The sequence below is a fragment of the Hyperolius riggenbachi genome, chromosome 5 (assembly GCF_040937935.1).
Source record: "Hyperolius riggenbachi isolate aHypRig1 chromosome 5, aHypRig1.pri, whole genome shotgun sequence".
In the NCBI taxonomy this organism is placed as follows: domain Eukaryota; kingdom Metazoa; phylum Chordata; class Amphibia; order Anura; family Hyperoliidae; genus Hyperolius; species Hyperolius riggenbachi.
In genome coordinates this window covers 133,480,480-133,498,376 of record NC_090650.1, presented here as the reverse complement: position 1 = coordinate 133,498,376, position 17,897 = coordinate 133,480,480, and the positions used below count along the sequence as shown (strand labels likewise).

At 44.6% G+C, this 17,897-nt stretch overlaps 1 protein-coding gene across 3 annotated transcripts in view; it reads left to right on the top strand.

The window, feature by feature from the left end:
- Positions 1-17,897, top strand: part of ATP2C1 (ATPase secretory pathway Ca2+ transporting 1) — a 217,961-nt gene that overhangs the window by 91,590 nt on the left and 108,474 nt on the right. For all 3 annotated transcript variants that reach the window (XM_068236270.1, XM_068236269.1, XM_068236271.1), the window contains one exon: positions 11,452-11,562. In XM_068236270.1, coding sequence (XP_068092371.1) covers positions 11,452-11,562 — 111 coding nt within the window. The remainder of the gene's footprint in view (positions 1-11,451; positions 11,563-17,897) is intronic.

Genomic DNA, 17,897 nt, shown 5'->3' with positions numbered 1-17,897 from the left:
AGGAGGAGGACCCTGCCCAAAGGCTTACAATCTAGAGGGAGAGGTAGGGACACGAGAGGTAGGGGACCAGAGTTCAGCTGTGGGTTTAGAGCAATTGTGAGGGGTGGTAGGCCAGAGTGAAAAGGTGAGTTTTTTTAAGGGCCTTCTTGAAGGTGTTGGAGGGGGCTGCCCTAATGGGTGGAGGTAGGGAGTTCCATAGTGTTGGAGCGGCTCTTGAGAAGTTTTGGAGGCGTGCATGGGACTGGGTGATGCGGGGGACGGTCAGGCGAAGTTCATTGGAGGAGCGGAGTGTGCGGCTTGGTGTGTATCTCTGAGTAAGGTCAGAAATGTAGGTTGGACAGGTTTTGTGGACGGATTTGTAGGTCAGACACAATATCTTGAATCTGATTCTGGACTGGATAGGAAGCCAGTGGAGGGATTCACGGAGGGGAGCCGCCCTGGTGGAGCGATGGGAGGAGTGGATAATTCTGGCTGCCGCATTCTTGATGGACTGCAGTGGGGCTATTCGGGTCTTAGGGAGACCAGACAGAAGGGCATTGCAGTAGTTGAGGCGGGAAATTATGAGGGCATGGATGAGGAGTTTGGTGGTGGCAGGGGTCAGGAAAGGGCGAATCTTACAGATGTTATGAAGGTGGAAGTTGCAGGACTTTGTGAGGTTTTGGATGTGGGGAGTGAAGGAGAGTGTGGAGTCCAGGGTGACACCCAGACAGTGGGCTTGAGAGGTAGGGTGAATGGTAGTGTGGTTAACAGTGACCTGCACATCTGGGAGATCCATGGATGGCCGGGGTGGGAAGATCATAAATTCTGTTTTGTCTAGATTTAATTTCAGGAACGTAGCGGACATCCAGGAGGAGATGGCAGATAGGCAGGAGGAGACCTTGTCCATGGTAGTGGTGGATATGTCAGGGGTGTGGAGGTAGATTTGGGTGTCATCTGCATACAGATGATAGTTAAAACCCATGGAGGAGATAACCTTGCCAATGGAGGATGTGTATAGGGAGAACAGTAGGGGGCCAAGGACCAGAGTCCATTTGGAAACTTTTGGTCCCAGAGCCTTCTGTCATGCTGCCCCTACGTTTTGGAACTCCTTACCTCAACAGATCAGGACAGCTCCATCTCTGGACGTGTTCAAATCCAGACTGAAAACCCACCTGTTCAGTTTGACATTTGCAGAAATATAACTTTTGTTGTGTGAATACTTCATCCTACTATCAATTACTGAATCTGAGAAAGCCTAGGCGCTTTGAGTCCTATGGGAGAAAAGCGCTAGAGAAATGTTATTGTATTGTATTGTATAACGTCTCCCAAGCCTCAGGTTTGTGACGGACTGCATCACATTTTCTTCCAATATCTCCTGGTACTGAAGAGAATTCATGGTACCTTGCACACGTTGAAGCTTCCCTGTACCTGCAGAAGCAAAACAGCCTCAAAGCATGATTGACCCCCTGCCATGCTTCACAGTAGGCAAGGTGTTCTTTTCTTCATAGGCCTTGTTCTTCCTCCTCCAAACACAGCGTTGATCCATGGGCCCAACCAGTTCTAATTTGTTTTATCAGTCCACAGAACACTACCACAAAAGGAAATCATGCGATACCTCTCACAATGTGGGAAGTGGAATAGAACATATGTCTGATTTTTACTGCTGTTTCTGTTCACCCTCTGGTGGTTTTCCCATGTCTAGGCACTGGTTATTTAATGCTGGAATTCCACTCTTATCAGTCAATTATAAGTTTTTACTGTAGGGGCCAATTTAGTAGGCCTCTTAAGGGAAAATGTGCTTTTTTTTTTTTTTATTCACTGCTCTATCTTTCATCTACCTGGGAGTTCATTAGTTTAGATTTAATTCAAGAATCTGTAGAAGACTAAAAAATGCAACAGAATTAATGGTGCAGCCGCTAGCCCAGCAAAATGCCTTGAAGTAGGGCAGAAATTCTAGTGAATGTCAGTTTGGATGTTTGCTAGCTTTTGTCCAACACAGAATCACCAGTAGATGGGAAACCATCAGCCATATATGCCTTGGTTGTAGGGAATAAAGTAAAGAAAGACTTAACTGCTCGACTGCACTATTGGAAAGCAGTGCTGGACTCAAGGCAGCCAAGCCCAACGAGACAACCAAAAGGAAGGAAGTGGTCCGAAACAACATCTCTCCAAAAAGGTTCAACTTTTATTCAGGGCATATCCTCAAAGCAGGTAAAACAGTACAAATGCTGACATGTTTCGGGCTTTTCAGCCCTTAAAGAGAACCCGAGGCGGAGTTCTTACATCGCAATCCCCATACAGAGGCTGGGTCTGCCTATAGAGTCCAGCCTCTGTCGCTATTTAGCTTCCCCCAAAGCCCCCCCCTGCACGCTGTGAGACCCCATAAAACACAGCCACGCTATGCGGCTGTGTTTACCTCACTAATGTCAGTCTCAGCTCTCCCCCGCCTCCTGAATCGCTCCGGTCATCGCCCGCGTCCCTTCCCTCCAATCAGCGGCGAGAGAAGGGATGTGGGCGGGGACCGGAGCGATTCAGGAGGCGGGGATCGGCGAGACTGGCATCAGTGAGGTAAACACAGCGCACAGCGACACGCTGCAAGGCAAACCTCCGCAAAGAGCTGCCCCGCTTCCATCAGCACATCACCTGCCCCACCAGGAGTGCCAACACCCTCGACCATTGCTACACGGCCCTGAAGGATGCATACAAAGCGACACCGTGGGCAGCCCTAGGCTCATCTGACCACTGCATCATCCACCTGGTACCTAGTTATAAAAGGCGCCTGGAAACCTCAAAACCTGTCACTAAGTCCTCCAAAGTGTGGTCAAGTGAGGCTAAACTTCAACTTCAGGCCTGCCTTGACTGCACAGACTGGAAGGCTCTGGAATCGCCTAACCTGGACGAGTGGGCAGACAATGTATCCTCGTACATTAGCTTTTGTGAGGACTCCTGTATCCCAACAAAAACCTTCAAACTGTATCCAAATGATAAACCGTGGTTCTCAAAAAGACTACGACAACTACGTCGTAGCAAAGAAGCCGCACATAAGTCCGGCAACCAGGTGGAATACAAGAAGGCAAGAAACGACCTAAACAGAGAACTGAGGTCCGCTAAGAGGGGCTACGCGGAAAAGCTGGAACAGAACCTCTCCTCAAACGACTCACGAGCCGTGTGGAAGGGACTGAAGGCTGCCACCAACTACAAGCCCCCCCCTCAGCACGCCACACCGAGCTCTGAGCTTGCCGAGAGTCTCAGTGACTTCTACTGCAGATTCGAGAGTCAGCCAGCACCTGCAGGACTCCCACAGCCACCTGCACAATCTGCCACGGTAGCCCTAGGCCCTTACTCACCCCCACCATCAGTGAGGGAGGAGGATGTACTGAAACACTTGCTAAGGCTAAATGCTAGGAAAGCCTCAGGTCCGGACGGTGTGTCGCCAGCCTGCCTGAAAACCTGTGCTCGCCAGCTCGCTCCCACCCTCTCTTCCATCTTCACGAGGTCCCTCCAGGAAGGCAAAGTTCCTGCGTGCTTTAAGAGGTCTGCCATTATCCCGGTCCCCAAAAAGCAGGGCATCCTCGACCTCAACAACTTCAGGCCCGTGGCACTTACATCCGTGATCATGAAAGCTTTTGAAAGCATGGTGCTACCTCTCCTTAAGCACTCTACTGAGGGACTGCTGGACCCGCACCAGTTCGCGTACAGAGCGAACAGGTCCACAAATGACGCCATCAACCTCTGCTTGGAGCACGTCTATGATCACCTGGATAGACCGGACTCCTACGCCAGGATCCTCCTACTGGACTTCAGCTCAGCATTCAATACTATCAGCCCTAAAATACTTCAGGACAATCTCGCTGCGCTAGGAGTCCACCCCACCCTACGCCTGTGGATCACGGACTTCCTCACCAACAGGTCCCAGGTCGTTAGGTTAGGCACCATCTCCTCACAACCTAGGATCACCAACACAGGGGCCCCACAAGGCTGTGTCCTGTCGCCGTTCCTGTTCTCTCTGTATACGAACAATTGCAAATCCACTTCGGACTCGGTAAAAGTAATCAAATTTGCCGATGACACGACCATTGTGGGTCTCATCACCAAAAACGATGAGAAGGCGTACCGCCACCAGGTCGAAAGCATATGCAGCTGGTGCAGAGAGAACGGTTTGGTCCTAAACACAGCAAAAACGGTGGAGATGATTGTTGATTTCAGGAGGAGCGCTTCTACCCCGCCTCCAATCCACATGGATGGCATGGAAGTGGAAAGAGTCCCCAGTGTCCGCCTACTGGGCACAACTATCTCCAATGACCTGAGGTGGAACACCAACACGACCTCAACACAGAGGAAAGCCCAACAGAGACTTTTCTTTCTCCGCCAACTGAAAAAGTTCGGTATGGCCCAAAAACTGCTGACAAATTTCTACTCAGCCACGATCGAATCCGTCCTATGCTCTTCCATCCTGGTCTGGTACACCAGCTCCTCCGCCAGCGACAAGCTCAAACTGCAGAGGGTCATCAAATCTGCAGAGAGGATCATCGGAAGATCCCTTCCCACTCTGGACCTCCTCTACCACTCCAGGCTGAACACCAGAGCATTAAAGATCGCCAACGACCCCTCACACCCAGGCTACCGCTTCTTTAATCAGCTCCCCTCGAGCCGGAAGCTCCGGTTCCGATCCATCTACACCAGGACCTCAAGACATAAGAACAGTTTCTTTCCCTCTGCTGTCAACCTCCTGAACTCTCGCCATGGAAATGCCTATCCCCACCCCAAAATACCAAGACGCACTGAGGCACTTTGCACATAGCTCAAGCGTACTTTTTTTGGTTGTTTTTTTATTGTATTGTAACTTATGCCATTGTCTCCCTCTGCATACATGTTCTTTAATGCTCTGTTTTTCTGTATAATGTTCTGTTACTACTGCATGTCCTCTATCTGTAACTACTGTGTACCGTGTATCAGTACCCTGTAAGTGCCAAGCCCAATTCCGGGCACGACCCAGTCGTGCTTGGCGAAATAAAAGTTTCTGATTTCTGATTTCGGACAATGAGGCTGTTATTAATGGGGTCTCACAGCGCGCAGGGGGGGCTTTGGAGGAAGCTACATAGCAACAGAGGCTGGGCTCTATAGGCAGACCCAGCCTCTGTATGGGGATTGCGATGTAAGAACCCCGCTTCGGGTTCTCTTTAATCATAGCTCACATTATGTGAGCTAGGCTGAACAGCCCGAAACATGTCAGCATTTGTACTTTTTTTACCTGCATTGAGGATATGTCCTAAATAAAAGTTGAACTTTTTGGAGAGACGTTGTTGCGGACCACTTCCTTCCTTTTGGTTGTAGGGAATAACGTTGACTGATGCTTTTGCATGACTACTGAAAGGCTATTATGATTGTATTGCACATTTCCCCTCTGTGCAGAAAACATATCATATTAGGATGAGTTGCATGAAACCTAAGATCACTGAGAACTTATTCCTTTTTGTTGTCCAAAAAAAATCTGACCTAGTGATGATTTCTTTTTTTTTTAAAGGGAAACTGGTTTATTTTCTGGAAGCAAACCTCATAAGCATCTGCTCATACTGCATTGCCTCTTGAGTGGGGATCCCCGTGGTGTGTTACTTACATATACTAACTTGTATATAGCCTGTTATTCTAATGCTGACATTGCTTAACCAAACATTTGAGTTTATCCGAGCTCAGAACTTCCACTCTGCTCTGAAAGATTAGGGACAGTATAAAAACAACCAGGTAGAAAAAAAATTATGATATGATGCACAGAAATCCCACAAAAAACCCCCTGAAAATTTACCGGATGAACTTTCAGGGCGCAAAGGAAGGGTTAAAGCCTCTGTCTTTCCTGTACAGCTAACTCAGGAGGTGAGTCATGCCTACTGATTACAGATTACACACTCAACTGTATCTAAATAAACAAACACTGCTCAGTGCAGCATGCAGCTGATTACTACAGCTGATTTCTACATGCAATGAACAGTTCTCAGTCTGTTATTTGCAAGAGCTCAGGTCCACTTTAAGCATCAGCCAAAGTCTGTGCCGCCAAGTGCATGCCCGACTGACAAAGCGACCAATTTCGGAACGGAAATTGGTCACATTATCCACAGCGCATGCTGCAAGATGTTTAGTCAAAATTGGTTGGTCAGGTGCGCAGCGGGAATGGCGTGCAATTTCCCGACGACCCACGAAACCATCCGCCGCACTGCTATGCCCCCCAATGCCTGCCATGCCAAAGTGTATACTTTACCTGTCCGCGGCCTCAGTTTGTCCCCCGCTGCTCCGGGTGCATTCTCCTCTCCATACACACACGCTCCATGTGGTTTCCTGGTAAGGGCGTACGTGTGACGTCACACACGCTCCCTTGATAGGAAACCACGTGGGGCCTGCATGTATGCAGAAGAGAATGCACCCGGAGCAGCAGGGGGCAAGCGGAGGCCGTGGACTGTTAAATTATACTCTTTGGTACGGCGGGCATTAGGGGGGTACACAGAGGAGGCAGTAGGAAATTGATTGGGAATCGGCCTGTGATGTATGGGCAGCTGACAGATCTCTCATCAGACTCGATAATTTAGTTGAATCTACCCATACATCGCTAGATGTATGGCTACCTTTTTTTTCCACTGGTGTAGTTTGTTGACTAGAAACCTGTCAGGGTGTCTTCAGGTGATTAAATTATCTAATGTGACATCTCCGCAAGTTATCTTTTCAATGTATTGTTTAGCTTTTTCCCATTTTTAGACCATCTGTTTATCCCAGTGGTTTTATGAAGCTTTGTTCATATAGTACAACCAAAATATTGACCATTCTTTTTATGTTTAATTGGGTTAACAGTCAGTTGGGGTGCCAACTTATTTTGATTTGTTTACTTCTATTTATGGTTGAGCCCCACTTTCTCTTCTGGACACTAGATTTTTCCTAGTGGAGTTGCAATTGGGGCACCACAATTTATAACAAAATGCATTAGTGCTTATTTGTAGTTTTTAATGTTTGTGAGTGAAAGTATAATTTTGGCTTCCTTGTAGCAGCAACTTATCTCCTATTTCCAGTCCATCAAAGTGCAGCCATTAAGATTTAAGGCAATCCTGTATCAAAAATGTGTTGAACAAATTGAATGCATTTAGATATAATGGGCAGTAATAAAAACTTACCTGACATCTTATTCTCCCATTTACAATAAGTATATTTACTAATTTAAGTTTTCAATTATTTGGGGGTCCAGGAAGTAAAGGGAAGTAATGCTTCCCAAATTTGATGCTTTGGGCAACAGTTTTATGTCTGAAGGCTGGTGCCCACTAATTCGGTCACAGACATCACATGACTAGAGATGAGTTAGCCAAATGGATCAGCTTAGTGAGGCAGGAAAAGGCTCACACTCAAGGCAAACACTGAACAACACATAAAAATGGCGCTTGCTGAGCTAAGAAAGAATATGGTTAAACCATGAGTTTTCACGCTTGTTTACCTAAATAACTAATGGACAGCCAGAACCACTAGGATTTTTCAGAGCCAAATGTAGCCAAAAAGCCCCCTCCTATAAATGCTATGCTAAGTACACTTTGCCTTTCTAAAACTGAAGTTGTTTGTAAGTATTTAGATGCACCAGACTCAGAAGGTGCTGCTTTTGCACATCACTTCAGCTCCATTACCGAATATGCAAATAATTTATTTATATGCCCAAAAAGCCAGGCATATATCCACCCTGCTGGTTGTAGCTCATCTATAGCTGATCAGTTTTACAGAGCCATATACACCAGGCTGCAGTCAACTGTTTGAAAAACATAGAATTTTATAATTTTGTTCTTAAAAAGAAATCTACCCAGGATCATACCGGCCTATATCACTAATCAATCAAGATATAAAAATACTATCGAAAATAATGGCTGATCGCTTGGCTAATTTACTTCCCAAGCTTGTTAGTCCAAATCAGGTGGGTTTTGTTACAAACCGATCAGCAGTAGCCAATGTTAGGAAACTACTTCTGGTCCAAGACTATGCCAAGGCCTACCCCGAAACATGCAAAAATTATGCCATTTTAATAATCGATGCGGAAAAGGCCTTTGATAATGTATCCTGGTAGTGGCTAGAGGGAGTTCTGGACAAAATGAAAATAACTGGCTCGCTAAGAAATGTAATAAAAGCTATGCACATAAATCCTAGTGCTCGTATCTACACTCCAGGCTTCTTGTCTGACCCCTTCACACTTGAGAAGGGAACGAGACAGGGGTGCCCTTTGTCACACCTGCTCTTCAATCTTGCTTTGGAGCCTATGACTCGATACCTCGAGGCAAATATAGCGGGAATTAATATTGGGGGACACAGGGTTTCGCAAGCCATGTTTGCCGACGATATACTATTGTTCCTACAGGATCCCATGGTTCAATTAGAAGAGATACTGGGAATAATAGGGGAAATAGGCGAATTAAGTGGTTTTAAAATTAACGTTTCCAAGTGCGAGTTAATGTACTTATCCAAATTGGCCCCGAAAATAAGTTTGACCCACCTCCCCGTGAAAATTTGTTCGCAGGTAACTTACTTAGGAATTACATTCCCCATGGATCCATCTCTTATATATTTAAAAAATTATCACCCCCTGATAGTAGATATCAAACGCCAGTTAGCCAATTGGGAAAACCTGCCCATTGATCTAATGGGACGGGCTTCACTAATCAAGTCGGTGTCTTTTGGCAGATTGCTTTATCCCCTGCAGACGATTCCATTACTTTTGAGGCATTCAGATGGCAAAGATTTGTACAGTGCATTTATTCGCTTCCTGTGGAAGAAGGCAAAGCAAGAATGGCTCTCCAAGCTACAGCTACCTAAAATTTGGGGGGGCCTAGCTATACCCGATATAAGGAGATATAATATAGCTTGCCTAACCCGCCATGTACGGGACTGGATCAACAATTCGAGCATTTATTTAAACTATGATCTAGAGTCCTCATGTGCCGAGCCATGGTCCTTCTCTGGCTTGCTACACACATCACTCAGACACCTACCACCAAAATTTAGAAGTAGCAAAATTCTGAATGATACTATAGTGACTTGGAGAGAGCTTTGTAAAACATTTAACCTGCCTTATTAGGGCCCATTCACACTTACAATCGCAGAACGCCGGCGATTACCGCCGGCGTTCTGCGGGAGTGATTTTCCCGCGATTAGCGCGGAAAAATCACTGGACACTGCGGCGGTTTTGGAGCGATCGCGATTAGCGTGCTATGCACGCTAATCACGATCGCAAATCGCGGAACGCTCGTCGCCGGCAAACCGCTGCATGCAACGCGGTTGCGGTTATCGCTAACCGCAACCGCGGCAGTGAGAACACGGCCACTGGCTACAATGTGTAGCGGTTCTTGCAGAACCGCTAGCGGTTTGCCGCGAGCGGGAATCGTGCGATTCCCGCTCAGGTGTGAATGGGCCCTCATCTGGTCTCTAAATATATGCCTTTATGTGGATTGACGGAGTTCCTGGCGAGCCTAGCCCATGGAGGTTTTTTTGAATGGCAGGACAAAGGAATTCATCGATTGGGGCAATTATTGGATCTAAATGTAGGTAAATTGTTATCCTTTGGGGGTATCAGGTCAAAATTTTGTATTCCTCGCCATCATTTCTTATGACAGCCAATTGAGATCATTCCTAGAAAGTAAGGGGAATCAATTCAGAAGAATAACTACACTAAACATACAACTATACATTGTCTGCGATTCAGACAGACCTCCAACAAATAACGGTATCTAAAAAAGCAGCAAATAACCTAGCTAGTTTGTCCAGACATATATCAGGTGATGACCTCCCAAACAAAATTCTTGAGGGATATGGGGTGGTCCATAAGCTGATAGTTGGGGAAAATTGGCGAGACTCCCATCCCAAATTCATCCATAAAGCCAAGTATGCCTTTAATAATAAATATAAGAGCCCACCAGCGTATTATACGCCAAATGCCCCAAATGTAATCAAGCTGATGCAGACCTATTCCATTGTGTGTGGAGTAGTCCAATAGTCTCAGAATTCTGGAAAAAAGTGTTGTACTACACCAAGCAGTTGTGTAAAGTTCAATTGGAATTGCATTCATTGTTATTGTTGTTTATGAGGAAAACCTAAATCCGAGGCGGAGGACAATCCTCAGTCAACTACCAAAGTCATGAGTAAAGTAGCTCATCTGATTTTAATCGCAGCTCTAAAAGGTGATTTTCAGCAAGTGCATTTATTCAAGCCCTCCCTCAATCTGAGATGTCAAGGAAGAACTCATGCACCTTCACCAATTGGATAAACATGATACGCTAAACCATAAAGATAAGAAAACAAAGACATTCTTTAAAAAGTGGAAACTCTTTATTTTAAAGGTTTATACACAACAAGAAATAGGAGACCTGATGGAACACTTTAAGTACACGAAATGGTATTTAACGGAACACTTGCTGGGCACGCTGGGAAAACTAGACATATCCTAAGGTTTTTCAGAAGCCTCTGGTCGGGAGTGACGGGGAAGGGAGGGGGGGGAGGGGGGGATTCAGGGTGGGTAAAGATGATCTGGAGAACACTCTCTCAAGTCATTACAGGGGTAGTCTTTCATGGGACCTTTTATGATTGTACAAATTGGTTTGTAAAAGTTACTGCCTGTTTTCTTTTAAGTTTCTGTAGTTTATTTTCTCATTGAGGGAATGATACTCTGTTCATGAAATTTGTATAATTCTCAATAAAACGTCGTTTAAAAAAAAGAAAAAAAAGAAATCTACATACCCTTTAAAGTGGACATTCATTCAGAATATTCTTATCTGCTCTAAAAGATAAGCAACAGCATAATATTTTTTTTTATTTGTTACAATTCCTAGAACTCCAACAGAGATCCTGCATTGTTTACTTTCCTGGGAGCACAGAAAGGGTTAACCTTCTGTGTTTACATATTAGCACAGAACCTGGGCACAGTCAACAGTTCAGACAAAGCTGACAGACTTGATTTACATTTGCTCATTACTTGCAGATAAAGAAGAATTGGGCTGTTTTTTTGTAAACAGAAACTGAGTGGCTTTGTCAGTTTTCCAAATCTCCTGTGCAAGAGTTTAGGTCAGCTTTAATGTAGTGCATCCTGCGCTTGTGTTCATTATGTTAGGGCTATCAGCATACTTAGGCGCTCCAGTTGCCAGAATACCTTTAAACATGGTACTTTATGCTGCAAGTAACATTCATACCTGTAATCTGACAAGTAAGCATGTCCAACTATTAAGCAAAGTAAAGTCTAAGCATCAATATACATGACCTGTTTCATTTACTAATTTAAAGCTTTTCTAAATTTGGCAATCAGAAATAGTTTCTGAACATGTCATGTCATAACGTGTACATGTACCGCTTGCTGGGTTGGTCCATTTGCTGGCTGGCTGTCCTAGTTTTTTTGCATACTGAATCATGGTTGTGCTTCAAGATAACAATATCAATTTCTGGACGATGTTAAAGCATTTTCATTTGTTGCAGGCATCCAAGTTTAATGAAACGGTGAACAGTGAAAATGATAAAATGATTCCTGTGTTGTCTTCAAAAAAAGCGAGTGAATTACCGGTCAGTGAAGTTGCTTGGACTTTGAAGGTGAGCTATTTTCTAAGTAGTTTCAACATAATTTTTGTTAAAAGTATATAAGATTCTTACTGAAAAAATGATAGTTGTTTTGTCCAACTTCTTCATATAGTATGTTCATTGGGCTGGAGAGATCTATTTTAGCATACCTGAGCCTGATCCATAGTTATGACACAGAACTCTGTTTTGAATGTGCTTGTCCTTATTTCGGTTTTAAAAACCATCAATATGAAAACAGTTTATAACTACCATATTCAAAAAAGGCAGCTGAAGACGGTCTCTGTAAGAATCTGCCACTGACAACTGCTATAAGTCAAAAAACTACTTATTCAGAACTCTAATTAATGAAATATCGTAATGCACTCACATTGGGCCATTCCAGCATCTGTCCTGGTATAGCAATACAAAGAAGGCAAGGAAGCGGCCCATAAGGAGCATCCCTGTATGAAAATATGAATGCAGGTGGGCACGCACATTTGTGAGCACCAGGTCAAAGGTTAGATGAGCTTGACAAGTTTTATTTTAGACCTCTACTGATAAAGTATGAAAGTTTCCTCTGCAAGCTCTGGCTAATTAAAGAAAAAAACACTTGCCGCCTGGCTGCTGTTTAATCAAGATCAAGTATCCGGATAAGGGTTTTGACTCAACCGTACGGTATCCTGGGCAGTGATGAGTGAAAATGCCAATCTACTTTTCACTTTCAAGAGAAAATGCCATTGAAAATAATTTTATAATGTGATTATTTTTTTTTTTTTCTGGGTAGATCTCACATCTCCCACCTGAGTGATGTGCATGTGCTGCAGTTGTGGCTTGCATCTGTAGGTATATTTATTCCTCGTAGATAATTTTTTTTTTAAGATGAGGAAGTGTGGGTACCTCTGTGGTCAACGATTGATGGGTAGTACATTTCTATTATTTACTACCTTGCAAGATTGCTTCAATATTTATATCTAAACAGAAATCTGATCTAATATTGCGCGATAGAACAGGGTTTGCGATAGTGAAGATGGCTATGGAAGAACTATGAAGGGGAGTTCAAATAAAATGAGGGCCCACAAAGTTTATCTGTCCACTAAAGAAGCCCCAGGTACAAATAACTTTTAGCAATTAAGGTAATCTCAGGTACACTCTTCATAATTTCAGATTATATACAGCTATTAGTAATACAAGTAGTACAAGTGACTTGTGGTGTGGTCTCCTCATTCATTTAGTCTATTCAGACTCTTCCTGACCATATGCACGTCTGCACGACAGATTTCTCTGTAAGTTACTGCTTCTTTCAGCTATTGCATAGGCATGTTCATAGCTTCACATATGCTGTCTATCCATTTCTGTTTCCAGGCAAGGATTTCTCCCGAGAATCTGGTCTTTTCATTAAAGGGAAGGTTCAAGCAAAATAAAAAAATGAGTTTCACTTACCTGGGGCTTCTACCAGCCCAATGCAGCCATCCTGTGCCCTCATAGTCACTCACTGCTGCTCCAGTCCCCCGCTGGCAGCTTGCCGACCTTAGAGGTCGGCGGGCCGCATTGCGTACATTTTTACGCATTACCGCTAGTGCAGGAACATTAACACATACATTTTTACGCGTACTGGTTCAATGCGTAAATTTTTATGCATTGAACCAGTAATGCGTAAAAATGTATGTGTTAATGTTCCTGCACTGGCGGGAATGCGTAAAAATGTACGCAATGCGTCCCGCCGACCTCCGAGGTCGGCATGCTGCCAGCGGGGGACTGGAGCAGCAGTGAGTGACTACGAGGGCACAGGATGGCTGCATGGGGCTGGTAGAAGCCCCAGGTAAGTGAAACTCATTTTTTTATTTTGCTTGGACATTCCCTTTAAGGCCCATATGCAATTCACTTTTTTTCTCCTGAGTTTTCTCCTAGGAGATCATTTTTCATCTTCGATTTTATAATAACTTTTTAGCACTTTGCAATGGAAAAAGTACCAAAAAATAGATGAAAAGATACTATCAAAATTATTTTGCATATTTACTTTCTTGCTGGTGGTTTAACCTCTTGAGGACTGCAGTGCTCAACCCCCCCCCCCCCCCTTCCCCTAAAAACCAGGCCATTTTATGTAAAATGGGCCACTGCAGCTTTAAGGCCGAGCTGCAGGGCCGCACAACAATATTTGTGTGTGTTTTTAAATAAAAATATGTATTTTTTTAGTGCTTTGAATACTCTCCCCCCCCTCACTCCCTCCCTCCTGTCCCCCCCCCCCCCCCCCCGCCAGCCAATCACTGTGATCAGCTGTCATAGGCTTCGGCGTATGACAGCCGATCACCTTTGATCCCCTGCAGGGGACAGCACTGCTGCTGATCGCAGTGCTGTACTATGTAATTAGACGGCGTTTTCGCCATCTAACAGTCTCCCGCTCGGAGACTGAAGGATGGGCGGAGCTCCGCCCCCCGAGCAGGAGATGTGCGCGATCTCCTGCAAATTGCTGCCCCAGGACTTTACACCGATCTGCGTTAAGCGGTCCTGGGGCTGCCGCCGCCGCCACGCCCATCAGTGTGAGGCGGTTGGCAAGCAGTTAAAGGTAATTTTATTGACAAGTTTGAAAGTATCAACGGGGAGAAAACTTAGGCGAAAAAGTGAAATGCATATGGGCCAATGTGTCAAAATATTTGAGGTTAACTAGTATCAGCCCTTCTAGTAAACAGTCTGGCTTTATTTATTTTTTAAGTACTATTGACTCGTTAGCTCTTCTGGCAGACCGACGAACTCTTAGTAGCTTTCTCCACACCCACAGCTCAAAAGCATCCATTTTTCTATGCATGAGTTTTATTGTCCATCTTTTACAGCCATACGTTACTACTGGGAAGACCATAGCTTTACCGATCCTAACCTTTGATGGTAAAGTACACAAAATGGGAGGAGGTGCCCCATGTAGTATGAAATGGGTAAACGTGGATAATGAAACAGTCTCACCTCAGGTAGAAGGTTTAAGGATAATCATTTTATTGGACACAGGAAAGGATGACACCTTTTGCGGGACCTGCCCACTTCCTCATGTCTACAGTACAGTGTCTGTGAATAAACACACAAAAGGGTTCACAGCCTATGGTAAAATAAAAATGAATTCAATATATATACCATGAATAACACATTAATTAAAAATGATTAAAAATAATCAATTGAGCTGTCCTTAGTGGGGTGCATCTGAAATAACCTACAGTGGTAAATAGAAAAAAGGGGAATGGACCCTAAACAGGGTACATGGATAGTAGCCTGTGGACTGCCATAATGAATTTATGCATTCATAATAACAATAATTTAAATCTTAAGATCAAACTTGCATCAATAAACTGATTGCATGAAACAATTATATTCACTCTACAGAACATACTTTTTCCTACTGTTTGCAGATAGGTCATTGGAGCAAATATCATAACTTTAATTTTCTTGATGTTTAGCTGTAGACAAGACAAATAAAATGTATATTGCGCTTTTCTCCTTGCGGACTCAAAGCGCCAGAGCAGAGCAGCAGCCACTAGGGCGCGCTCTATTGGCAGTAGCAGTGTAAGGGAGACTTGCCAAAGGTCTCCTACTGAATTAGTGCTGGCTTACTGAACAGGCAGAGCCGAGATTCGAACCCTGGTCTCCTGTGTCAGAGGCAGAGCCCTTAACCATTACACCATCAGCCAACTGCTGATGGTGTAGACTAGCTGTAGCACTTTCTTCTTTGACATTATTATTAGTATTATTGATTTATAAAGAAACAACATATTCTGTGGCATTGTACAAAGAAAGAAACAAACATGGGGTACAAAACAATACAGACAATGGTGTACACCAAAATACAGAATTAGTACAAAATTGTCTCTACTCAATGGCAGCCTATTAAGTGCCCCAGAGTAACGTCGGCTATACACTTCTGGATGGATACCAGATTTATTATCATTTAATTATTCTATAGATACCTCTCTGAATCTAATCAGAGAGGGTCTATTGGCTGACCATACACTGCACACAGATTTTTGAATCGATTTCAGCATGAAATTGATTCAAAATCTGTGAAGCTGCCGCCCCAGGCCCCCCCCCCCCCCCCCCATCTTTTCACCCCTCCCAGCCAGCAACAGTACTCTCACTTGTCCGACTTACATGTGTCCTCCCAGGTCCAGACAAGCTAGTTCAAATGCTATAAAGACAAAAAAGACAAAGTCCTGGCACCAGTATGCAAGAGGGACAGACAATCCACAGTGGGCTCACCTCAAACGTACTTCTGTAATATGTAGTCCAATTGCAGTCAAGGAGAAGGAGGGCACCACTTAATAAAACCCCCTTATTGTGGATGAGTTAGCGTGGCATACAGCGGTGGGGGTAAAAAAAGCCTGACCGATGTATCGCAAGGTCTAGCCTTCCTTCGTCAGAGGCAAAGTCCTAGACCTTGCGAAACAGCTGTCAGTTTTTTTTTTCTTTCACCCCCACTGCTGTATGTGGCGTGGCGCTAACTCATCCACAATAAATAGTTGTTAAGCGGTGCCCAGCTTTCTTCTTCTTGACTGCAATTGGAATAGTTAAAATGCTGCCGTGTTGTATACTGCCGGCCCTCCTGAAGAGGTTAACCACTTCGGGAAGCAGCACCCTCTGCCCCCTTAAGGACCAGAGGGTGCTGGTCCAGTAAACCGCCGCTTCCCGACGAATCGCCGCTAAAATCCGCCGCTCTGTCCCCGCCGCAGGCTGCTCTCTCTGCCGTCGGTATGACGGCAGAGCGCTGTGCGCCGGTCAGGAGCCGCTTTCATTGGCTCCTAACCCTGTCACTCCATGTAAGCCAATGGGAACGGCTTACATGAATGACAGGGCCAGGAGCCAATGAAAACGGCTCCTGCCCGGCTCACAGTGCTCTGCCGTCATAGAGGCGGCAGGGCAGCATATTGCGGCGGAGATCGAGCGGCGACAGCGGCGAGGACGGGCGGGGGCGCGCGGTCAATGGGACGTAGTTTACGTCAGGTCAGAACCGCAGCGCCCCCTGCCCGCCGTAGATTTATACTGTGGCGGTCCGCAGGTAGTTAAAGCACTGGACCCGGGAGGACACACATTGTTTTGTACTGTACATACATGTTCATCTCATCATGTCACATGTCGCTTCTGGTACACTTTAATACAACTATTATTGATGTGGCAGACAAGATCAGGCCACAGAACTTCTTCGGTACCGATGGTATAATTAAAACTATTTTTGTGTGCAAGTTCATGCATGTATAAAGAGATCATTATCAATCACTTCTATATGGATCAGGTCTTTTAAGAAACTATTACACAGACATATTTGTGATGACTGTGTTATCTCGCATTACTCTTAGTAGCTCTGCATATTACATTGTGAAAACGCAAGTCAATATTGACCGGTTGTGCTCCCAAAATATATGTACACATTAGACTGTGATAAAAACCAGTAATATTGTTTAAAATTGACAATTTTGGCTTTTGGAAAAAAAACTGCAGTACTTTATGCCATTTCCCCAGTGAGCCTGGAACCCACTAGAAAGCGCAAAACGCTATCGCAATCGCTAGCGTTTTGGGAGCGATTTCCCTGCTCCTATACAATTCATCAGAATGGAAACGCATCCAAAATGCTCCATGTCCTGCAATTGCGATGTCCTTAATCGCAATCGCTCTAGTGGAATCTGTCTCATCCATTTACAATGGCAGAGCGTTTAGGGAAATTGCTAGCAACTGAAAGCACTCCCTAAACACTCAATCGCTGTAGTGGGTTCCAGGCCTGACAAGCTTTCTTCCTATGAACTGGTCTGTACACTATTCAGCATGCACACACGTGACATTATGCATGATCCGATCATGCCAAGACACAAAGAACTCTCACACTGGCACCATTTCTAAAAACACCAGCACACAAGCTGGATTCTTGCCTGAGATGCCCCCAAATGGCTGCCTCAGCCACGTTTTTAGTCTAGAGTGTGTAGTGTATGTAGCAATAGGGCTCAGACAGGCATGAAAGGCATCCTTTACAATGGGACAAGCAGAGCTGCTGCAGTGACTTACAAAAACACATGAGCAACCATAGGTATGTCTAAGTACTAGTTTGTTAAAATACTCAAATGTTTGGAGGTTGTTTGATGTTTTTTTTTTTTTATATAGGGAGATGTGCACTTCCGTATGTCTCCTCTGATTTTGGCAGATTTGCCATGACTTTGCATAGTGTATGAGCACATGTTGGATTTGAAAAGCAGTTGGGCCAGAAAAAAGGCACAGAAATAAATTCTACAAGACACATGCTATTTCTATGCAACTGTATGAGAGGGCAGTAGGGTGGCAGTATTATTAACAGGCTGCACTACACTGCAAAGTACATTCTACTGTAACCTTACTTGTGAGGTTAC